Raw genomic sequence first — 24653 nt, 5'->3', positions numbered from 1 at the left:
CACTTGAGCTATGCGGGCAAAGGATTGTGATGGTTAAAGAAGTTATTCGCGATCTGATATGGTCACACAGTGGGGGTGTGCTGGAAACCCCACAACCAAAATGGGAAATAGGTAATAGAATAAATATAGACGCTGGTTACAAAGCGGTCATGATGGAATAATATCCCAAAAAGTCAGGGATCAGAGTGTGTAACTCTATCTTATTTTCTTCATATCACTGGGGGTGTTCATACACAACCCTCCCAGGCTAACGCTAGAAATTGATCATGCATACTTGTCTTTGTTTCAGGCTTGATTATTGCAATGCAGTGCTAGCAAAGTATCCATATATAATCATGACTTTAACCAAACCTAAGACGCATTATTGCACATCACCCAGATTCCTTGCATTGGCTCCGTGTGAATTTCATCCATTCATCCAATACTGGGACATGGGAGAGCTGGAGCCTGTCCCAGCAAGCAATGGGTGCAAAGCAGGGTACATCCTAGAGCCAGTCCATCACACACATACACACACACCAGGGACAATTCCCAGAATCCAATTAACCACCAGCATGTCTTTGGACTGTGGGAGGAAAGCACCCGGAGGAAACCCATGCAAGCCTGAGGAGAACATGCCAACTCCACACAGATAGTACCCCAGGTCCGGCACTGCCCTAGCCCTGCGGGACAGCAATGTTAAGTGCTGAGCCGCCCTGTGGATTTTATTGTAGGATAAGATCCCAAGTACTGCTTTTCACCATTGAGGTCAATGGCTTGGCTCCTGACTACATGGGTGAACTAACAACACCCTACACACCCACTCTGTGCTCTTTCTCTTTGTGCTCTCTGGTCTCTGGCCTTCTTTCAGTTCCTAGTGCGAGGATCAGAACCCAGGCACACCGGGCTTTCAGTTCTGTTGCTCCAGGCCTGCAGGACTCCCTGCCCATGTCAGAACTTGCAAGTCAAACCAGTGGAGCGGCATTTTCAGGTTTTAATCAGGGCTTTCTAATATCTGCAGGAAAATGGCACAAGAGGACCAGGGTTGCTTATTTCTGCACTAGCTTTTCATTTTTCAAGAAAATCAAGAAATAGGTGCCCTGTTCCTTCTACTGTATGGACTATGGAGTTTAGGAACCTTCAATACTAGCTTTCTCCTGTTTTACCAAAACTGAATGAGACAATGCACAAGACAGTGTGCTTCTGGAGTGTTAACAACCACATCCTGAACAACAGGAGTACACAAGGAATGTGTTGAGGAGATGAGGGAAAGCTGTTTGGCCATTCTGGTTTGTCAGGTTGTTAGTCATGTATTGATCCAAAGCACACATCCAATCCTGTCTTGAACGATCCTCAGGGATAGTTTTTGACAGCTTTGGCCGATCATTTCAGACACCACTGCCCCTTGATGTAAGGAACCTTAAGATCCATTTTCAAACCTAAAAAAGCTCTCCTGTCTGCTCATGTCCCTGTGCTCTTCTTTCAATAACGATCAATAAAATACAAACAGGTGACTTTTCCCCCTAATACCTTTTAGGATTTTACATACTCGCATAACATCCTTTTTTACACTAGAAATAGAAGCAATAACAAAAGATTCAATCCTTCCAACCTTTAATCAATAGAAGCCATTCCTTGTGGACCAAGTGCCAGGCTAAATCTAAACACCTGATACAGTACATTACAGGTCATTATGATGGAATCAAATACAATGCAAGGCATTATTTGCAATCCTGTTTAATTAGATAATCCAAACGAAGTGATTAAAACCTAGATCGAAATCCAATGCTGAAATGCTCGAAAGAAAATGCTGGGTTTATGAAATGCTGCGGCTAATTACGATGGACTCTCAAATGAAGAGACACTTCGTTTTGCACAGAGAATAGAACTAAAGAGCACCTTCAGTGCATTTTCATTGCAAGAAACTTCATAAGCTGAGGACAGCAAGCCCAGTTGCCAATTGGCGTCGTTATGGAGGTTTGTGGATTATTAAGAGAGAAGGTACAAGATGAGAAAGATTACCACCTACTCCTCTCAGCTCACACACCTATATTCCTGGCATACAGATCCCAGCATAAACTCAAATCAAAATCCTGAATCCATAACCATCCAGTGATATTCTGTATGGAGCGAATTGATGGGCACATTTGTTTGAATCTGTTTTCTGCACTTAGTGGAAGGAAAGCATTTCCAAATGTAGGCGCTACATTTGAAGTGCATGTTCCTGATCAGAATAAGATGCTTCTCTGCTAAACCACTCATAACTCACTCTGTAGACTCTGGAGAGTTGCTCAGAAGTATTAATATGCACACTAGCATCTGCAATATGACAATCCACAGCACACATACACAATGCCAGCCAGCACTTAGACCCTGCTGGACTATTCCAGTGAATTAACCAAGTCTGCTCTCCGGACATTGCACAGCTCAAAAAGATTGGGATTCAAGTGGGACAGACTGAAGCAATCTGGACATTGCAGGCTTGAAGCCACTACATTCTGGATGTAAGATCAGGACCCAAAATACTACTTCACAAAACAAACGATACCAAAAGATATTGAAGAGTTATTATCCCATGCTTATCAATGCATTTCATGTTTAAGGGATAACGATATATATACAAAAATATAATGTTTTTGCAATGCAATAATCTGTAGTAATACTGTACAACATGTAAGTATTCAACTGAGCTGAATAAACATTAATATCATCCACTGGCTGCATAAAACAACATATTGTTTTAGTAGCTTATTTGCATCATTCTTCTTAAGGGCTGTGGAAACACAGGCTTGAGAAAAAATAAGTTGCATGTGTATATTTTTAGACATTGATTTGTACGCATAGATTAAGGGATAAACAGTAAAAAAAAACATTTATCAATACTTAATGTTTTTCATTAGTATTGCTTGAGTAGGCCTATGTGTCTTTGCACTTGCCCTACTTATCGGAGTACAAAATCTCGTTAGGTTTTTTTGTGTGTGCCTCTGCAAAGTTGTTGGTTGTCGAAAAAAAAAGAAAGGAAAAAAAAGCAGAAGTTCTGGTTAAAGCTGAGCTGATTCTGCAAGTGCAGAGAGGAGAGGTACTGTCAGCTGCGCCTCGCTGCAAAATTTGCGGTTTTCACAACATTTTATTTGCAGCAATAGCGCTCGAAGCTCGTTGCTCTCTCTTTTCTGCCGTTAAAAAAATGGCGGGGGGTTTCGGAGTCTGAAGGCGTTTGATAGAAAGCGGGATTCTTCGAGTCTTTCGGGCATCTCACTTTTGGAACATAATTAAATAGAAATTAAGCAACAAGCTTTAAAAAAAAACACGGTTATGTTGAACATTTCGTTTGGAAACGATTCTATCTCTCTCTCTCTTTTTTTTTTCGCCTCGGGGGGGCTGTTTGCTTTTGGTGTCGCGAGGTTGCGGAAGTTCGGTCAGGAAGTCTGAGGCTTTGACAGGAAGCCTGCAGAGCTCTTGATAAAGACACCTGACGAGAGCATTTGCTCCCAGTTACTATCAATTATTCTTTAAATAACTCTTCCATCCTTGGAAAAGAAACAAAAAGAAAATGTGCTGATCATTGCTCTCCCGATAAAATTCCAACACCCCCTCCTCCCTCCTCCTCCACCTCGTTCAGGCCTTAGTTTTTTTGTGCGAGTACTCCGTCTCTCTGTCCGTCTTGTGGTGGGGGGGGTGGGGGGAGGGTGTGGTTGTATGTTCGCCTGGTGCAAAAGCTTAGTACAGAAGTACAAGTAAAATCTGACGGTTTAAGATCTTAGTGGTGAATCATAGCGATATCAAATGGGCAGCAACGGTATAAACCAAAAAACAAATGTATTGCGACAAGCAAGCCCGCTCTTTCTGTAGGACAAAAACTGCGTTTCGTTTAAGGGCAATTGTAGAACTTCACAGAACCTCACCCACATTACACAAGTCAGACTGTGTTCGCGAGCAGTTTGACGTCTTTTGTTCTGTGGCGGTTTTAAATAAAAGCAATGACTCTGGCCGTGTCAGGCGAGCTACATTCAAAATACAGGCCGGCTCAAGTCGGTGGTTGTTTCTTCTGTAAAAGTTGCAGACCTGTTATGGTCTCTAGGAGAGCTGCTCTTTCTGAGAAATGCATTTGGTTAGATTTTGCAGGGTAAATGATTCGTTAAAAACGAAGCGGTCGTAAAACACAGTGTGGCAAAAAATAACTACCGTGGCAGGACAATGGATTTTCATGACAACAAATCGAACGTACAACAGTTATAAAACATTCCAGTAGCAGAATTGAATATAATTATATTTAAGGAAACAAAAAGGCTTACAGGGTGACCTTTGTAATGAAGAATGTATATTGTGCGACTGTAAAGAGAATGATTCTGTCTCTCAAGTTATAGCATTATATATTTATCTTCTACTGTTTGCAACGTAATATCGTTTAGGACGGTAGCACTTACCTAATGTGTTAAAAACAATGTATCTAAGCAGAGATAATCCTTGATTTTAACTTGTGTTAATGAATACTGGTTAAACGCCAGATTGTGTTTAACACATTGGAGTCTGCATACGGTTAAAGATATTAGAAGTGAATCACAGCGATATGGGTATCACGGCTGAACGGGCAGCACCACGTTAAAAATATCGACGTGAATTCAAGATGGGCATAATCAGTTAACGAGATTTAAAGCTACAGACCTAAACGTAGCAATTGTGACCAATTTGTCGTTTACAATGTAAACATTATGATGGAACAATTCACTAATGCACCTTCACGCAAACGAAAACCAATAAATGGCGTAAATAATAAGGAACCCAACAAAATGTATGTACTTTATCTGAATTATTGCACATTCGTTCCTCTGTTACGTATTTAATATGTCCTAGAAAATCTGAAAATATATACTTTAAATGTAGAGATGTTATTGATTTCGTTTTGCTGGTGTTAGGCAAATCGCATTTGTTTTCCATGAACACGTCTGTAGGTCTGACGCTTCTTAGAAATACTGCATTCAACAATTATTCGTTTAACAGCCTGCACCCGACCACACAGCGACCTATAATTACTCTGCAAGTACACGGTTTATCGCTGTTCTAGCGATGCGCTTTTATTCAACTCCCGAGTTTATTCAACGACCGCTTTGTGCGCCGCAAAAAAGGACAGTCCAAAATTAAATTTCAAATCCGTCGTTGCGGAAAAAGACTGTGCACATTTATTTTGCACATTGCAAGTAAAGCCGAATCAGGAGTGCTGCGCTATTTGTCAGCTGCATTTCTTTTGAGGTAGTAAAACGAATGAATTTAGCAAGATCTGGGTAAGTTAGTGGGTGTCGTCTTTTAAACAAAGAGATAAGGCAGTTGAAATTCATTCGATATTTGGTTTAGTAATGACCAAAAGTATTATTCAACCTTAAACGTATTGCCAGCTTTTTGGCGTCTCTTGAGATGTTTTTTTTTTCCTTCTGAAAAGTATGTCACAGCAGAAATACCAAACTCCACGCCAGCGAGGCCGGCGCCCAAAATAATGAGTAAAAATAAATAAAAAAAATCAATCAAAATTAAGCCGTCCGAACTAACCGTTTTATTACTTTTCTCTCTCGCTCGGGGACAGGGGGGGGCGGCGGGGGGGTTTGGGACAATTCAAGTTCAGATCAAACCTAGTCCGCGCCGGACCCCCACCGTCTGGAAGACCCCCGATCCGCTGAAAACGTGGGGAAAAGCTCCTCGCAAGGCCGGTCCCGACGTCGCCTGCCGCCCCAGCCACCTGCTCGGAGCGCGCCCTCGCACCCTCCGAGGTTTCACCATCCTCGCGCAGATTCGAGCGCGCCGGGAGAAAACACACACGAGGCAGGGCTCCTTCCCTCGACACGTCTGGAGACCATCGGGTTTTTATCTGACTCTAAAGCGGCGGTTTCTTGTGTTATTAAAGAGCCGACATACAACCACTAACGGGAAGGAAGAGGAAATTTTGTACGAGAAGGAAAGAGTGGGGACCTCGCATTGCCGCCTCGTCGCTGCAAGATCTGTGTGAACCGAGCCAGTCAGTGGGTGGTTTTCTATTCATTTTAAGAAACTCTCAACGCAAACAGGTAGAGAAGAGGAGATATCCGCCTACCTTAATTGTGCAGTCCATTGGAAATGCCCTGGTGTTTAGATTTCATGAATTGGGTTTTGCTTGATAAAAATAAATACTTTTTGCTTGAGTTGCATCGGCTTCAAGCGAGCGCCCTTTAAGGTTAGGTACAAACCATTGCAACAAATTCGCTGAGACCATACCGGATGAGTACAATTTTTTTTTTCTAAAATTGGGAAGTGAAGTCACACACAAAACCATCAAAGCTAGTTTCCTATTGGTGAAAATAAGCCATTTTTAATTTCTGAAACTAGCAGGCGTTGATGCCTTTTTTTTCTTCTCCTCTGAGCAAAAGTTAAACCTGCCCGTTGCGTTGCGTAAACGAAAATCCACAGATTAAAAAAAAATAAAATAAACCGAGCATTGAACTTGACATCTATCGTGACTTTTGCTAGGTCCTTTCGTTGAAATCTGAAATAAAACGGTGAATTGATTAATATCTGGTACAGATGTCTTAATAAACGAATATCCCTGATGCTTCGAGCGATGGCAACTTTTAAAGGCTGACGAATCTCGACATCTTTGATGAAGAAGTCGACTTTGTATTCTGGTTCAGCAAACTTTATTTTTTTTTTGTTTAATGTCAGGTCCCAGAAAGTGGGGCTACTGTAAGCGCATCTTGCAGGTTCCTCTCTGCCCTTCACTGGCAACAAAAGTAAACGCATTCTTCAAGAGGGCAGACAAGGCCAGGGCGTTAAAACTCTCCGTCACAGGTGCAATCGACCAATCGACCATTATCAGTCCATGCAATTGAGTTACACGCGCTCAATGGCTAATCGGCAACTATCCACCCAGCGCCAAAGAGGAGGCAGGTTTATATCCGTGGACAGGAGCTACACCTAATGCCCTTCGTGGTATACGGTGGTCCTTTCTTTGTTGTCAGAAGAAAAAAAAACACTTTTGACCAGTCCAGTACACGCGCGAGGCCAAGAAGCAGAAACACCCTTTGCGGTTGTTGCGTTGACGGCCAGGAGCAGAGAAAATACATTGTTGTTCCGCCACGGAGGCGGGAAAGATCAATATTGCCATCGAATACCAACGTCCTTTCAAAAAAAACAGGACCTTGCGTTAAGGGGAGTGAAAAACCAAAATGACAGCAAATCACAGTAAAGATGCTCAAATCTAAACAAAAAACACGGGAGAAAATTATACACGCGGATATCTACTTTACCCATTGGGAGCCTCAGCCCGGCTCGACCTGTACATCGCCCCAGATCAACATTTTTAGGATTATGGACGAATACGTTATTGAAGAAAGGCAATTCGTTCGATTAACTTAACTCTGGTCGTCGAGGGGCGAAAGATCTTTTGATATTTGTTCCAAATGAGTTCTAGACTTGACTAAGTGAACAACCCTGTCTGTTTAATGGTACCAATTTTGATTGGTTTAATGATTTTACGTCCAACTCGTACCTGTTGATGACTGTGTAAGCGTGAAGAATTGACCCAAAAGTGATGGATATACAGCGGGGTTTTTCCAAAGGTTCAAGCCGAAGGCCCAGTTCGGTTTTAAACCGCTGTTCAAAAAAGAATGTTGGTTTCATTTTACATCTTTACAATCCTGTTTTTATCTGTACTAAACCCCCCCCAAAAAAACTGAGAGAAGTCGCAGGAAAGAACAATTCGATGCGATCCTGAAACTCTACATCGCGGAAAGCTGAACCCGCGTCACTGAAGCTTTGTTATTCGCGGTCGGCTTGGATTGAAACTGCGCTGTCCGCGTTTCTGCGCGAATTGTCCCGTTGTCGACATTTTCTGAGTCTGTCGGCCTTTCACGCGAAGCTAAAACCTTAATTCCAATAAAGTCCTTCGCTTTACAGAGCTCTAACCGACGGAAGTGAAGGAGGCAGTGCTGTCTCGGCGCCTACTGTACACCGGCGTCGGTCATTTACTCTTGGGGACTCTTGTCACTAGTGCGCTCTTCTGCACTTTGCGACGCGTGCGACCTGCATTCCAGAACAGCAGCTGTATCACTCTGCGACTGGGAGAGGTGTTAGAGGGACCAGTAGGGGGCTCTCAACCTGCGGTCTGTGTGGGTCCTAAGCCCCCAGTATAGTCATAGAGACACTGTAAAAAAGGCCCGGTCCTTTGCATAAGACATAAAACCGGGGTCCTGACTGTCTGTATCCCAGGGCATTTCTCGACATGAGTAGGGCTGTAACCCAAGTGTCCTGGTTAAATCCCCCCTCCCCCCTAGGCCTTTACCAGTTATGGCCTCCTAATAACCCCCGTCTCTGAACTGCTTCATCACTCCGAGAGCTGGTGTGTGGGGAGCGGACTGGCGCATCATCCAGGTGGGGGAACACACTGGTGGTGGTGAAGGGGATCCCCATGACCTGTAAAGAGCTCTGAGTGGAGTGTCCAGAAAAGAGCTATATAGTGTAAGCAAGTATTATTGTTATTGGTGTTATTAATACAGTATCAGGGTCAAACGCCTGTGTGTAGGGAGGGGTGTGTGTAGTATTGTTACCAGTCAAGCCGTGCTTCTCCTAGGAAGGTGAGAGAAAGTCGGAGCACCCCGGAGACAGCAGTGCTCCCCATCCTCCAGGAATCCAAAACACCACCCGAGAGCAGGAGAGCACTGACCTCCGTGGCATCACAACACCGCCCCCGAGCACAGCGCGCTTTGGGAACGCCTGGAAATAGAGGAGTTCAACGATAAAGAGTTGGCATACGCAGTGTAATCCTGCCTTAAGAAAACGCTTCCAGTGCCGTGTGACCGGTACGCCACACCGGAATACTTCTTGGTCGTAATTCAATGAGCAGACAAATGTCTCGAGCTGTCGCTTTCACAAGGGTCTGTGAGCTCGTGAGGTCGTATACAACGCAATTCTGCTGCAACAAAAATATATATTGCAATACGGAAGGCAACAAAACTTTGTGCAAAGCTTAATGAACAAAGCGCGTCATCGTTACACGCTCAATTTAGCCTTTGTTGCAGGCAGCCACAACATATCCATTACATCTGTGCTGCTCCTATTATTTAAAAGAAAATACAATTTATCGCGCATTTCTGTGTTTTTACGGTCTTCTCCGTGTTGACACTGTTAATCTGCATATGACCAGTTATATTATTAAGCATCAGTGGCCGTGGAAAGGGGTGTGAGCAGAACGATTGCACAGCCTCTAGCGCAAGGGTGATTAATCCATTGTCAGCGTGACTCCCCGGAAATATTTCTCACAGGCGAATCGACTGGACCCTATCGAGATTCTCGACTTTCTTCCCGTTAAATATGATTTCAACCTCCGAGACCCCTCTGACCGTCGGTTGCGTTTTTAGCAGGGACGCACACGGAACAGCCCGACCTGAGTTAAACTGGTCTCCGTTCACGCAGTCCGTTACAGGTACCGAACTTGTACCGAGCTCCTTCAGTTACGCTGCCCCCTGGAGGTGCAATTTCAAAGTCATCGTGGGGAGAAAGACGCTTCACAGAAACCGATCGCCCTCAAATTTGCTCGAAGTTTGCCCGTCAGTTGGCGTTTCTTTTTCTCTGTCCGATTCTTTGTGCTCTTCTGTCTGTTCGTGAGGAAAGGGGGTCTCACCTGTTGTGTAGTTTCTTAGTACTGTCATCCGGTATGGACGATTTGACCAACTCGGACTTGTTATTCTCTTTAACTGGAAGCGACTTCACTAAAAGTTTCCGAACTTGACATCATCTGTAATAACGGGGGGGAAAAGCTTGGTTGTCAGCTTTAAAACCTCAAGAAATTACAGATTTCATTGTAGTAGCAGGCAACAAAGTTGTTGTTGGATAATCCTAAACTAATGCAAAAATGAATTTCAATGCTTGAGGATGTGTATTACTGTGCGCTCCCTAGCTTGACATGAATTGTATGAAATGATACAGAAAGCAAAGACAACATCACACAAGATTTATGTTAAAGGGGAAAGTGGGTCACAGAGAGACAAACAATTTGAGATTCGAAGAAAATAGCTACAGCGCTGTCATTTTGTGTAAAAAAAAAATCTGCAATTATTCGATTAGAAATTCGACTTGCCAGGTCTTCTGCATTCAGAACACTTTACTGACCTACTCGAATCAGATAAACGTTTTTTTTTTTTATAAACCGCAACCGTAAGGAGTCACATTTATCAAGCAATCTCATACTCATTCTCCATGTATTGGTCTGAGTTTTCTTTTACAATTGCAGGCTTTGCAACGAAATATGTGACTTATTAACCGACATTGTTCAAAGTAGAAAGACATGAACATGATTTCTGTTTTGTATGAGCATTAGCTCCATATTGCTCGCTACCTTATTAGACACTTCAGTTGTACAAATAGAATTACATACTGCACCCTGCCTGAAAACACTTTGAGACTCTTTCAAAACTTCCTGCATGTTGTGTTATATTATCTGCCGCCCTGCTTGACCTCGGCACACTACAGAGGGGCGATGAATCGGCCATATACACCATCTAGCAAAAAAAAACGTTAGCGGCCTTTTTAAACAACAGAAATATTTAAACCTCAACGTGCTTCACTTTCCTAGGCTTTCAGAGCAAGAAGAACATCTGGTTTTATCCCACCAATACAAAGATTGCGTGTTCGTTTATTCTTGAGTTTTCATTCCTATTTATTCCGCCGTGGTTTATTTCCTTCACTTAACGCGTTTCGAAGCAGGGATAGCGCATTTTCGTGTTTAGTCCAGCAATTGACCAGGCTTACCCTATGAAATACAGCTTTGTGATCGTTGATTTGAGTACCAGTTTACAAAGATCACGTAATACGCTTGTCTACCGGACGGTCGTCAGTCAGGTTGGAGAGTTAAATTTAGCCCTATGAAGGGACGAAGCTGAACTTGTGGTATTTCTCGCACTTACTGATATGAGAAGATGAAAGTTTGTTTAAAATCGTCTTCGACAGGATGCCAGCGAATAACATTGATAGGTATTGATGCGTGTGATGGCTAGCAGGGCTAACACATTGATCCGCAGGCGCATTCGGAGTCGAATGCCTGGTCTTTCGGCACCAATATTTATCCCATCAAAGGAAGAATGTTCGATTGAAAAAAAAGGTTATAGTCACTCCCTTTAAATTAACCTTTAAAATTCCGTGAAGTCTCATCTCGTCTGGATGAGCATCAGAGAGCCACAATAAAATAAAATGTATTGTCTGTGTTTCAAACGATTTTCACCGTTGTACAACTCAGAGCCGGGGAATTTCTTAATTGAATTGCATCTTCGAAGCTTCGGTTTTAAACGCAAGAATCGAAGCAGAGGAATGAAGAGGCAGATAACGGCCTTGTTGTAAATTTAGATTCACAGTGACCTTCGTATTGAGCAGGGAGATATTCAATTTTCTTGCGTCCATAGTTAAATGGGAACACATTCGTATTTACAGTGATGATCTGGAAACCCTTTTATACTTGTTTTACTGTAGCAGACCTCGAGATACGTTTAGAACAGAAACATCCCACGCGTGATTTAAACGCGCATTCTTCTGCTGTGGACTCCTGTGCCCGAGCAGCACAGCGACAATCGTGGCTCTGGTGAGCTGGAGAGTAGCTAGGGCAGAACAAGACCCTGGACAGACTGTGTCCAGACTCGAAAAATAAACGTGCTCCCTGTGTAGACCACTCCAGTCATTTAAGATCAAGGACGCTCTACTGTAAAGACCGAAGCCTCTGTTGGCCCAATTCGTAAGCCGCAGTTCCTTCGTTATCTGTTTTAAGTCGGAAGTTTGAATTTAAGCAGTTTCACTTTCTTAACGAGGTGTAAAAAGACTTGGGACTCTGGAACTCAGGTGCACTTGTGAAACCGTACCACACGTTAAAGTCGAAGATCTGCCTCCAAGCGCCAAACAGGGGTGGAACGGAGACATTATTAATAATGATAAGTAACAGTGATGACGAGGCGGAGGCGTGTGGTTTTAGTAGAGTTCATCGAGTTGGAGAAAACCAACAAATTAACACAGCTCTTTAATCACAACCGATCAATCGGGGGCGCAGATACAGAATGTGACTGAAAGTCCGGCCGGCCTGGAGAGGCAGAAGACGCCGAGGTCACGAAGACGAGGACTAGGAAGCCTGAGGAATAAATCACTGGGCTGTAACTTGACTCTCGAAGTGTCTGTCGGGTCTCAATCACGACTCGAGCCGGCCGCTCGGCTTTGCCAGATGTGATTTTCCGCGGAGGAGAAACAAGCTGTTTGTTTATAAAAGGGCTTGCCATCGCCCTTATCTGCGCTCGCCACTCACGCTGTGATTTCGGACTTTTTAACAGCCCATTGTCTGAGAATGACCCTCTTGGGCCGCTCTCGTTGCGCAGACAAACCCACGAAAACACAAACAGTGCGGTCTAATTAAGGCGAGTTCCACACGGCGTACGTTTCGGGAGTCTTTGTTGTTCAATCTGAAAGCACGATTTGAAAAAAACAACATCGACGCCAGTTTCTTTTAAAAAAGGCCCAAAATAAACTCAATGTTTTTCAAAAGGCACAAAAAAAGTCTGGTACTGTTTAATCTGTGTTTTGGCAAACAACTTTCACGTTAGATCTACCGTATAACATTATTTTACTAATAACTATTTACCGGATGCCCCAGGAATTAAATCCGAAAAGTTTTGGCAGTAAACCCGCAGTTCCGAGTGCACGTATTATTGATTTCCGTCTGGATTTTAACTAATTTGAAACAATTCGCAGTTTCTATAGGCAATTATAGGATATTGTGTAACCACTTTATATTAAATGAAATGTATCATAAAACATAATAATAATTTATTATTGACATTGGTGTATATCTGTACGAAATGTCCATTCAATTAGTACTGTACACCTCTCAAAGAGACATTAATGCATAATAAACAGCACTAATTTTAAACTTTCAGTATATACGATACTGCGCACATTCATCAACAGTGAATTATAGATTACGTGGCTGAACTGTCTGCCTTTAAGCGACGTATATACTGCTTGTTGATTCTAATAATAAAAGCGTTTAATTCTGCCGTCTTTATATCGGCCTGTTTGGGGACCACGCAGGGGTGAAAAAAAAAATCTCGCAAACTGCTCGAGTTCCCCGAGTGCTGACTGAGCGCTATTTGTACGAACAGGACTGGCTTGACCTTCCTTTACAGAAGATCACGAACGCGAAGGGACGGGTTGGAAAACGCGAGCAGGAGAAATTGACTTCCTATCGAAAGTACTACAACGAGAAACGCAAAGCATTATATAGGATAAAAATTATTATTAATAATAATAATAATAATAATAATAATAATAATAATAACAACAATAATAATACTATTGGATTGGTGATTAGTATCGGTAGCAGTAATTACTCTGCAACTCTGCATAACACTGGTGGAATTATAAAATTAGAGCTGACGAAAATCTCGGCTTTTGCGGTTGTGGACAAAGTATGCCAGCAAAGAGCCCAGACCATGAGTGCATGGTGTCCTGTCCCCCGAGCACAAAAACCTACAGTTGCGTAGGTGACGATACGACACAGGACGGTCGTGCCGTCCTCAGGAGAAGTCGAGCTGCTACAGATACGCTTCTCCCACAATGCGCTTCGAAGCCACAAAAACCCCAAAAAGCCGCGAAAGATAAGGTCACGAGGCGTTAATGTCCTTATTAGTGGTCAAGCCGTGAACCCAGCTGATCGGCTGTTTGCGTATGCGTGCGTGCGTGCGTGCCTGTGTAGTGATGAATAAAAATAAGAATTTAATTTAGGTGAAACAGTCTATTTGCTTTGTTATCTCCCTGGCCCGCGCCTCGCTTAGCAGCACCTTCGCTCGATTAGTAGGGAACCTGCCGCCTGTGCGCCCTGCGCCTCCCGCCAGATGTCGACTCGGGCTTCATGGACACACCGCAGTGGGACAAACACTCATCCGAACTTCCCTTGCTTTGAAGCCGCGAAGTTGGCTTTCTGCCGCTGGCTTCCTCTAGCCTTGAATGGGAGGTATTAATATATATATATATGGAGTCGTGGAAAGACAGTTTCATACGCTTTTCCAGTGCCAGCTACGTGGTTTACTGAGAACAGGCCGTCTGTTCAAATTACATGACATATGTTTTCCACCACTAAGTAATACTATTATAAATGCATGCAATGCAAATCAAATACCACTGGCTAGTGGTTATTTCTAAATAGGATTAAATTAGGGGTATCCGTTTGTCCTGCTTAATTTATAGTCTCTTTATTTCCAGACACGTGCCGCTTCTGATTTCTATTTCTGTAAGAGTGTTTTTGTTTATCAATTCAATTTAGCAAATAAAACAAGGTTCTCCCCGTCGTTTTTGTGCATTTTTTTTATCATTCCTCCCCGACATGACGGCAGGCTCGCTTTTCGCGAAAACGTGAAAACCCATTAATGTGAGAGACCGGGCCACTTCGATCAGATCAGATAAGAACTGGAAAATGGCGCTAATCAATAACGCGCCGCGTGCCCCCTGTGATTTAAACGGCTCGGACAAGAGAGACTTGGCACAGAATCGGCTTCCCCTCAAGGAAATATCCAAATGTCTTTGAGAAAATTTACTGCATTTCCTTCACACAAAAGTCCCGTTGCTGTTCAATAGCGGAAAAAAGGCTCCCCCTTTTCAAGCACAAAACGGGGTTCCTTAAATGCACTGTGCAAAGCTCAACTGAAAGATTTTGGATTTCTTTTTAAAACGTTTTAAAAACGGTGTTGTAATCTTTTCCATTACAAAAAACATCATTACACCCATCTCACACAGATACAACCCAAAAATGTTTGCAGAAGTTAGAACTTGACTGCCGGTAGGCTGGAAAACACCTAAAATTCTCCAAATTCAGTTATTATATCTGAAAAGTACCGAGACTTTAAATTACAGCCGGAATTCAATTTTAAAAATAATCTATTGCCGTGGGTCATTAGAACAGTCTGTGAATTCCTTCTGGTTGGTGAGGAAACAGGAAATACATTTTCAATCTTTCTTTTCGCAAGACACTTGAAGTTTGCGAGTGAAGTTCCAGAGGTTTTCTCCTTTTTTTTAACGAAGTGGAACTACAGATATACATAAATCATAAATCTGCTTGGACAAGCTCCTCTGTATCAAATCGGTGTTCGTGACTCCTGGCTGACGTCACTAAGAGGGTCTGAGACGCGAGTCACGAAGCAGCCGACCTGCAGCCCCGCCCTTCCCCAGCGGCTGCGCTTATAACTGTCCAGAGCCGGACAGGCAGCTAGCTGACCACCACAGGAGTTTACAAACCTCTGACCCAACGCGGCGCTGGAATTTGGAAACTAACGGATTTCTTTTCCCCAAACAAGGCTAAAAGGTAAGAATCATTTTCTGGCAAATCTTCGCGCTGCTGCGATTAAACTGCTTCAAAGGTATACAAACCAGTCTATGACTGTGACTGGATTATGAAGAGTTAGTTTGTCCAGAACATAAGTTACTTTGGAGGCCTTTCGGCATAAAATAGGCAGTTGTGCCTATAATAGAGGCGCATATTATGAAATTCAACTACAAAACGAGCCTTACATTCTATAAGTGTAGACGTAATCGACAAGTAAATATTGTGTTGTCACACGAAAAGACTGACGATCAAAAAAACGTTATTGCATTGCGATTTCTGTTGATAACTTGCACAAGGAGACTAGAGCATGTTGCCTTTCCTCTTTGATTAAAGGTTTATTAACCGAGTTGTCTATAAGTTATTCCGGGAGATATGCCTTCATTCAGCACACTCAAATGTTATCTTGACACTTTGAATAACCCACGTTTGCTCCTGGTTGGACTGAACGGCTTCATTAACTAAAGGGAAAAAGGGGGCGACTTTTTTTTTTTAAAAGCTGTGAGGGATACCTGTCTTTTCGAAGATAAAAAACTGTCGGGTTGTGAAAGATCTTTAATTACTTTCGGCTCCAGCTTATGTGCGCGTCTCCCTCATTTGCAGACTCGCCGCGATGGAGATGTATCAGGCTGGATATTACTACGAAGACTTCAGATCGCAAGAAGTCCCATCCGGGTTCGACTGCGGATCTTATGGTGTGACAATCTATCGAATCGATTATTTTTCTGTGACCACAGCAAACACCTAATTTGCACTTCTGCTGCTACAGCTCCCGTTTCCATTATTTACAATTCGAGCATTTTTTTCTGCTTCCTTTGTATCTGTGGCTGTTGACTAACTTATTCAGAATAATTATACAAACGTTCACCTTAAACAAAAATAATTGGACACAGGTCCAGTCACTTTAAGTTGGCGTCAATAAACGGGTGAGTCAAAACTGTTTCATTAAAAAAAAGTTATTTCTAGTTCTAGTGTCTTTCCTAGAATTTGTGACATCCTAGTTAATGTCACAAATTGCCCGTCCCCCGTATTACCCATTAGCCTCTGCGGCTGGGCAGCAGTCAGTTTTCAGGGGCTTGTTTGGGTAACGCGCAAAATTTCCCAAAAGTTGACTTTCCTGAAACAGGCACCGCTAATCGCGCTTCCGGGCAGTGGAGACCTTGAGAGATCGGGTCATTTAGTTTGGATGGGCTGCGTCCGGAAACGGTGGTCTTTTGTTTGACGTTTTAGCTAAAAGGGGATCTCGGCCGAAGATGAGCCCCCCCTTCCTAATCCTGTCCTGCAGATTTCCGACACGCGCAGGCGGACGGTCGTTTCTCCTCCTGTCCCTGTCCTATGCCATTTATTCCTGGACCGGCCGTTTCCTCACAGGGTCCGGCGATAATAGGACTTCCTATCCTGGGAACTTCAAATCCTGCCCTCTCCGCTGTCAGTGCGGAGAGTCAGATGTTTTGCAGTAATGGGCCGAGCTGCTTTGTAATTGTATTATTATTGTAAAAATACAATAATACAATTGCTGTAGCCCTGCTGATCTCCTTCGATTAATTAGGATAACATTAGGATAATGGGTACACCTATATTCTCCACGGAACACTTCCTAGAGACAACAGCACGCTATCTTTATTACCTCGATCATAGCTTGAAATATTTATTGCAGTGACGCTACGCAGGGATATGAAAAATACATTTTCAAATCAGATCGAGAGCAAGCGAACTGAATTTCTGGAGGTTAGACGTGGGGTCAGGAAGATAACTCGTGAGGTGTGCAAAAGAAAAAGTGTCCTGATTTTGGCAGAGGGGGACGCGGGCGATTTGCGGGCGCAGGACCAGCTCTAAGAAACGTGTATGCGTGTTCCCAGATGCCAGCGGAGACGATCTGTCTTTCATGGTGGACAGCACCGTGACGGGACACCAGAGCTTCCCCGAGGTGTACGACGACCTGCCGAAGGAGTTCGGGCTCTACAGCTCCAAAGGTAACTTAACCCGTCCGTGCCCAGAGCATACTGCGGGTTTCTCGGTACGTGTACCCCGATTTTAATACGAACGGCGAATGGGTTCAAGTCCTTAGAGCAACCGCTGTAATCATTCAAAACCTATGCAGTAATTTCTCATTCAGCATTTTGCAGGCCGCAGTTAATCTTCCTCTGAAACGTTAGATTCCCAATTGTTTTGCGTGTGTGCAAAAATCAGATGGAACCTCTCTTTTTCTTCAGCGGGCTACAGCGACTCCGGGCTGTTCGATCTGGACTGCTACTCCGACCAGCAGTACTGGACAGCGCACACAAATGGTGAGTTAGGAACACAAAAACCCACTTCAGTGGTTGGTCAGCACCACTGCCTCGCAGCTCTGGGATTGCTGTCTGTGTGGAGTTTGCATGTTCTCCCTGTGGTCATATGGGTTTCCTCCCACACTCCCAAGGACATACTGGTTTTACAGCAGTGTGCCTGTACGACAACTGGCTTCTGGGGAAATTGTCCCCAGGTGCGACTGTGTGTGTGACTGGTACCCAGTCCAGGGGGCACCCTGCCTTGTGCCCACGGTTTGCAAGAAGGGGTGCGATAATGGAGGGATGGCTTAAAGAGGAAAGAGAGCAACGTCCTCCGCCTATTGGTGGCCATAGTGGGGAATATGGAAGAAGACAGACAGTGATGGCTCTCTAGGTATCCAGAGCGCAGTCCAGTAGGGGTTCTGTGTAGTGAACTCGGGGCTGATTGTGAAAGCCCCAATTGTGATTGTGCAGCGGCCCATCATAGTGAATTCATGGGGAAACAGCACAGTAGCATACTGTAGGACACACACCCAGGAAAGGCCAAGCCAGTGCAGGGGAGAAATACAGGGGAGAAGTCCATGGCACAGTACAACTACTGCCAATTAGAACTATATGCAGTCACAGTAATACTTCCTGCATCAGACTGTATTCAACACCTTTTCAAACAGTGCTTTGATAGTGTGTGTGTGTGTGTGTGTGTGTGTGTGTGGGGTTAGGGATAGACAAAGCAACACCAAGATGAAGGCCACTTGTGTAGACTCACCTTCTTACCGCCATGGCGACCAACCTGACCCTTTCCATTTCAGGAGGCAGCGGGACTGCAGTAGACCCTGCACAGGGGGTGTACCAGGAGCCCAGTCACTCGGGACAGAGCTATCAGACTCTGCTCCCGGTAGGGCACCTGGCTCCGAGGGACGAGAACAGCGCTTCCGCCGTCGACGGCCAGAATCACTATCTGCCTCTGACGCAAGAGCCCCAGCCGGCAGGGGGCAGCGCAGTCAGCCTGGAGCACCTCGGTAAGAGAATCCGCCGTTCGCTCATCCACAGGAGTGCCGTGAGAACGTGCTGTTGTTGAGCAACTTCATTTGCAGTTCTCTTGCAACGGCGAGAGATTTGACATCTTAAATAGCGTTGTTGTTGTTTTGTTTTTTTTCAAAAGCCTGTCTTCCGTGTTAAATTAAGACACTTTGCTCACAAAGCCTGAAGGCGCCGTCGTTTTCGGGAATCAGACCCGCACCCCCGCAGCTTACGGCCCGGAAATGCCTGTACCCACTAAGCATTTTTTTTTCCCCAAAAACACTCTTCAGGAAACAAAAAATAAAATCCAGATCTAGCTTTTGCAGCGTTTCACGAACGGTCCCCTCTCTCGACATCCGCAGGTTGTCCGGATCCAAGCTACGCGCACGGCGGCCTGGTTTTCAAATCCGAACCCCAGGAACCCCCTCGGCATTGGAGCGATTTTATCCCTCCCAGCAGCGGCCGGCCCCCCAGGGAGTACGCCTCGCCCCCCGCCCTCCCCGCGGAGCGCTGCTGCCACCGTGTGGCCAAACACAGAACGCCAAGACAAGCCTCTCAGAGGGCTGGGACCGAAACTCGCCAGGCAGCGGGAATCGTAGCTTATACCGGTGAGCGTCGCTCCGAAACTAGCGGACAGCCCAGCTGTACAAGATGAGAAATCTCCCTAGTCCACCTGTCAGGTGTGAGACTTAATTAAACTCTTTTTCTAAGAGTTTAGTGATCAGAGTAATCATGCTAAGAAATGCACTTTTTATATTCTTTCTTCAGTTAATCTTTCACTTTAAGGGCTTAATAAAATGAGTCCCAATGAATCAAGTTATTAGTGATTCATTATTAGCAGATTTGGACGGGTACATTCTATATTAATTTAATTTTGAATTGAACCCTGTTCTGGTCACTTTGACCTTTCCATAACGTGACCAGTTCTTAAGCAGTTGGAGAAACCTGGTTGCTTGAAACAATATCCAAGTACCTTGAAATCAGGGAGCTTTTCAAGAGCTGCGCTTTTTGTAAAAAAAGAGTCAAGCAGCAACATTAAGCAATAATGTCAATTCAGATGCATGTGTTAATGTAGTTCAGGGGCCTGTTGAAAACCCTCACCACTGACAGTCAGAGTGCAGTATGCAATAGATGCAATAGCAAAGCCCTCAATTTGTACACAAGAGTCTCACTTGCAGGATATGGTGTAACATTGTTGTTTCCAAGCCCCTACACGCTGATCTAAATTACATACCAAAAGCTTTAGTGTGAGGATATATTTGCATATTATTTAAAGCCATATATTATTAAAAATAAACCACTCTCACATCCCATCTTCCACAGACAATTATGGGAGACACTGCTGGAACTTGCCTTTCAACAGCAAAGATAATTTTTTTTTCTATCTCACAATATTGTACTTTTCTAAGCCTTTACATGTAACTCTGGAAGCTAACATGCGGTCTCATGAAAGCTGCTTGTCACATCGCAGGCTCCGGGCCCATGCAGCTCTGGCAGTTCCTGCTGGAACTTCTCCTGGACGAGTCGTGTCAGAGTTTCATCAGCTGGACAGGAGACGGCTGGGAGTTCAAGCTCTCCGACCCTACAGAGGTGAGACAGCTGGGTGAACACGCCTGTTTGCATCTCAGGGCAGCCAGAGACACACACACACACACAGAAGCCAATTCACCTACCAGCGTGTCTTCGCACTATGGGGGGAAACTGGAGAACCTTAACGGAAACACAATGGGAACACGCAAACTCCACACAGACAGCATGCTTGATAGATCATGACCGTTTTAGAGGGGAACTGCAGACCTAGTTTCTCAGACCTGTTATTAAATCTCGGTAACAAATTAATAGACGGTATAGCACAAACTTAACAAAGTTCCAAATTAAGCACAAAATCGTGAACTTTGTGAAAGTATTGTAGAGTCGCCATGTTGTTGCATACCCCTGGTCTCATCACAGGCGTTAGCAAGAGCTTGCTTCACCTCACTGGAAGTATTATTATTATTATTATTATTATTATTATTATTATTATTATTATTATTATTATTATTATTATTATTGTGCGACGCCGTGCTCGCCATAGCTAACGTACTCCGTCCCTCCTCCTTGCCAGGTTGCCAGACGCTGGGGTCGGTGCAAGAACAAGCCCAAGATGAACTACGAGAAGCTGAGCCGGGGCCTGCGGTACTACTACCACAAGAACATCATCCACAAGACCGGCGGCAAGCGCTACGTGTACCGCTTCGTCTGCGACGTGCAGGGCATGCTGGGCAGGACAGCGGAGGAGCTGCACGCCAGCCTCAACGTGGCGCCCAAGGCGGCTCCGGCCCTGCCGATGTACGAAGAGCTGCCTCCCTTTGGAAACTGATGAAGGGTTTTTTTTTTGTTTGTTTGTTTGTTTTTAACGCCCTCGCGTCCCCGAACCTCCACCATTCGCCCGCGCCGGTTCTGAAGCTACCTCCGGGACGGCACCACAGTGCGGACATTCACCCACGGTCCGTCTCCTCCTTCTCGGAATCTGGCATCGGGCTTTTGGAAACGCCTTGCCTCGGTCTTTCAACGAGGCATGCTCCTTTTCGCGCTGAGACTGTCACCCGAAGGGTCTGTGTCGTTTGGGGACGAGTCGGGCTCTGGAATTGGGAATCCTCTGATCCAGACTACACATGACGCACCCGGGACAGGCAGCAAAGAACTGATGGTGTCGCGAGAGGAGGAAAGACATGTCGGAGCTCAGGGCGGTCATAAGCGATTGTCTGATCATCTGTACCCAGCAGCACAACGAGTTCCGGCACGTCCTGGTGTGCAATGATCTTACTGTAGCCCCCTGAAAAGGTCTTGAGTATAATAAACGTTCTGGAGCACGTGATCCGGGGATTTCGAGTACAGCGATCGTGCGCTGGGATGGTTGATCGTGAAGCTGGAATGCACAATGGACAGGTCCAGGTTTTTTTTCTCTCTCTCTCTCATTTACAGGGCTGAAACACTCTGTAACAAAGCGGAAGGACTTTGTACATGAAGTATGGTTGTAAATAAATTGAGTTTTTTTATATATATCCCGGCTGTGGTTTTCATGTGAAATGAGAGTGAGGGAATGGATGGGGTCGGTCACAGTTATTATTATTATTATTATTATTATTATTATTATTATTATTATTAATAATAATAATTACACTTACGTAGCGCCTTTCTGGACACTCCACTCAAAGCACTTTACAGGTCATGGGGATCCCCTCCACCACCACCAGTGTGCAGCCCCACCTGGATGATGCGCCAGTCCGCTCCCCACACACTAGCTCTCAGTGGGGAGGAGAGCAGAGTGATGAAGCCAGTTCAGAGAGGGGCATTATTAGGAGGCCATGACAGGTAAAGGCCAGGGGATTTTTAATCCCACAGAGAGTCAGAACCTCGGTTTTAAATCTTATCCGAAGGACGGCTCCTTTCTACAGTACAGTGTCCCCGTCACTATCCTGGGGTATTAGGACCCACACAGACCGCAGGGTGAGCGCCCTCTGCTGGCCCCACTGTTGTGGGAAATTCTTCATCAGAGGAGCTGGACAGTCCTGTGCAGGTTCAGTTTTATTGAGCTCAACAGGTCTGTCTTTCAAGGGCTCTTGCTCTCTAGTGGTTAGGAAAATGGTTGCAGGATATTCGTGATAATTCTTCTCCAGCGGTACTCAAGTAGTCTCATTAGTATTTGTTCCAAATGAAATGGGCTAAGTGACAACTGGGAAAAAAAACATGCAAAGTAAAATTGCAACAGTAAAACAGAACAAATAAGAGGAAAGATAATGGCGGGTGAATGAAAGATTGATTGCAATGAAACCCACACAACACCCGCCAGGGGTGACACGTGCAGAGAATATCCGAGCTGAGCCCCGGCTCACGTGTTGGCGGACATGCAGTAGACCTCAGACTTCCTCCGGCGTTTCAAAAAGGGAGAAGCGAAACTTGCAGAGTGTGTCCTGGCTTGGGAAAAGTGAACTTCGGAAATAAAACCCAGAATGCGATGTGTTTGTAAACAGGGAAATGAAAGTCACCGAATTAAGAGCACAGGCTCCTCTTCGGCTGTCTGTGTCCTTTCGACTCGTGTAGAAGATTGTAATGTTAAAACCATCAAGCATTACATGCTTTGTGTGTAATGAACGAATATTAATTAAGAACCTCCCCTCTATGAATGTATTTCTCTAACTTAATTTGCAATAGACTCTACGTTAGCGTATGAAGTATTTTCAAATCTCACTTAACTATGAAGCGCCTAGATTGTCCCTGTCCCACACACTGGAAGGTGTTATAAATTATGCTTTTTTCTACTGTGACTCGTGGTGTAAAGTTTCGGTTTTAAATAGGCGCAGGCGCAGAACCTGTTTTTTTTTCTTTTTAAAACAATTCACAACTGACAGCGCGCGGAAATCTGCGAAGCTTGCACATTTTTTTTAAAGAACCAGAAAATGGCCAAATCCGTTAAAGACCACATTCTGGAAACGCTGGAAGACCTGGAGGAGAAGGACCTGAAGAAATTTAAAAACAAGCTGTGTGACCGTGAAGGGGAGCCGAAGGTTCCCCGAGGTCGCGTCCAGAAGGCAGACGCTATCGACCTGGTGAACTTGCTGGTCAGCTACTTCACGGAGCGCGGGGCTGCAGAAGTAGCGATCGAGGTGTTGCGCGCAATTAACCTCAACCAAGAAGCGGACGAACTGAAAGCAAAATTTTAAGGAGGTGAGGTAAAGGTATGAATCTGGGGAATGTGAATTTTCCGTGTGAATTTGGCGCCTTGGTTTCCTGAACTTGACTTCTGTTTTGTTGCTGTTTCACTTTCGTTCTCTCCGCTTTCCAAAATAATTAAAAAATAATAATAATTCGATTGGCAAAATGATGACATTCAAGGGCAGAAGAGAGAGCTGCGGTGATTGTGCCTTCGATGCTTCGGGGTCCCGTCTCAAATCGATCACGTTTATCCTGACGTCGCCTTTGCTGTTTTCGTGAAGAGGAAATGGCAGTAAATTGCAACAGTTAATACGGCGGTTTAGCCGGATAAAAACGATTAATGCGAGTTTTCGCAATGGTATTGGTGTAGTTGGTGGTTTTGGCTCATCTGGAGATCTTCATATCACTTTTTTTGGGGGGGGCATTCAGTAATTTCACCGAATAAAATTACACGACCAAGACAGGGACTAGAAAGCGGAAATAACGCGAATTAAACGATTTGTTTTAAAGTAAAACTTTCAAAGCAGGATTCCGTTTTCCAAACTGTGTTCCAGCTCTGATCTTGACGTCCTCACCCACTTGCTTTAGACGACACATGCACCGAAAATGTAAATAGTTATCTCATTTTTTTTAACAACGCTTCCTCTTCACAGTCTGTGCAGGCTAAATACTGTATAATAGGGTGGAGAACCCCTCTTCTGTGGCTTGTACCGTCCGGCCGGTTTATTGAGAACCTCACAGCCTCGACGAGTGCACTCGCTCGTCTTTAATATATTGGGAGAATAATTAACCCTCTACTGAAGTGGCTGTCAATCCTGATCCGAGGAGGACCAAATTATTTGAACAAAATGATCTGGAAAACAGTCGTAGTCCCAGCGACATTACCTTTTCAAACGAACCCTAGGCGCTGTGATTTACTACAATTAGCTTGTATTTGCCTATTGCTCTCCTTTCAGAATCAAATGTCTGACATCGAATTTGCTTAACTCTGTTTGTTTAACTCGTATAGGTCCCTGTCAACTGGCATGTTCATTATTCGGCGGGTCATTAATACGCAATGCCAAAGGCTTATTGGGTGAAAGATGAGGCTAACTTTCAAAATCGACGGTAGCGTGAGAGTTGTTTCTCACTTCGATTTCTTGCATTTTCAGGTGGAGCTGCTCCGGATCCGTCTTCGCTAACCAACTTCGCACACTCCGCGACTTCCGGAAGAAAACACTTGGGCATTCATTTTCCTAAAAAGAAAGCACGGAGCATGGACATGGTGTATGAAGGACAGCTGATTTTTCTCATGTCGGCGTGAGAACACAGCTCGAAGCGGTTTGAAT

The 24653-nt window shown here is 44.5% G+C and overlaps 2 protein-coding genes across 7 annotated transcripts in view; one reads left to right on the top strand and one right to left on the bottom strand.

Annotated features, from left to right (window-relative positions):
- fli1rs (Fli-1 proto-oncogene, ETS transcription factor-related sequence) overlaps nt 1-6217 on the bottom strand; it is a 35480-nt gene extending 29263 nt beyond the window's left edge. Inside the window, exon 1 of one of the 6 annotated variants that reach the window (XM_088621402.1) lies at nt 6059-6217. In XM_088621402.1, the coding sequence (XP_088477528.1) occupies nt 6059-6076 (18 nt within the window). In that variant the 5' untranslated portion in view covers nt 6077-6217. Of the gene's footprint in view, nt 1-5520; nt 5951-6058 lie in introns of those variants that run through there. The other 5 variants (XM_088621399.1, XM_088621401.1, XM_088621398.1 and 2 more) reach the window with 5 other exon arrangements.
- Nucleotides 6218-15123: 8906 nt separating this feature from the next.
- On the top strand, nt 15124-21672 carry etsrp (ETS1-related protein). Its single transcript, XM_088620811.1, has 8 exons — nt 15124-15325; nt 15947-16038; nt 17203-17316; nt 17557-17631; nt 18420-18629; nt 18993-19238; nt 20102-20220; nt 20735-21672. Exons 2-8 carry the CDS (start codon nt 15957-15959, stop codon nt 20987-20989), a joined length of 1101 nt encoding a protein of 366 aa, XP_088476937.1. The 5' UTR covers nt 15124-15325; nt 15947-15956; the 3' UTR covers nt 20990-21672.
- The last annotated feature ends 2981 nt before the right edge of the window (nt 21673-24653 follow it).

This window comes from Lepisosteus platostomus, chromosome 26 (genome assembly GCF_059453375.1).
Source record: "Lepisosteus platostomus isolate fLepPlt1 chromosome 26, fLepPlt1.hap1, whole genome shotgun sequence".
Taxonomy (NCBI): Eukaryota; Metazoa; Chordata; class Actinopteri; order Semionotiformes; family Lepisosteidae; genus Lepisosteus; species Lepisosteus platostomus.
This window is presented reverse-complemented; position numbering and strand designations above follow the sequence as displayed.

Excerpts from the sequence above, each read along its gene's own strand:
- etsrp (XM_088620811.1), top strand. The coding sequence starts at position 15,957 with ATGGAGATGTATCAGGCTGGATATTACTACGAAGACTTCAGATCGCAA. Across the intron at positions 18,630-18,992 it reads AGTCAGCCTGGAGCACCTCG|GTTGTCCGGATCCAAGCTAC; the intron begins GTAAGAGAATCC and ends CGACATCCGCAG. Across the intron at positions 19,239-20,101 it reads GGGAATCGTAGCTTATACCG|GCTCCGGGCCCATGCAGCTC; the intron begins GTGAGCGTCGCT and ends GTCACATCGCAG.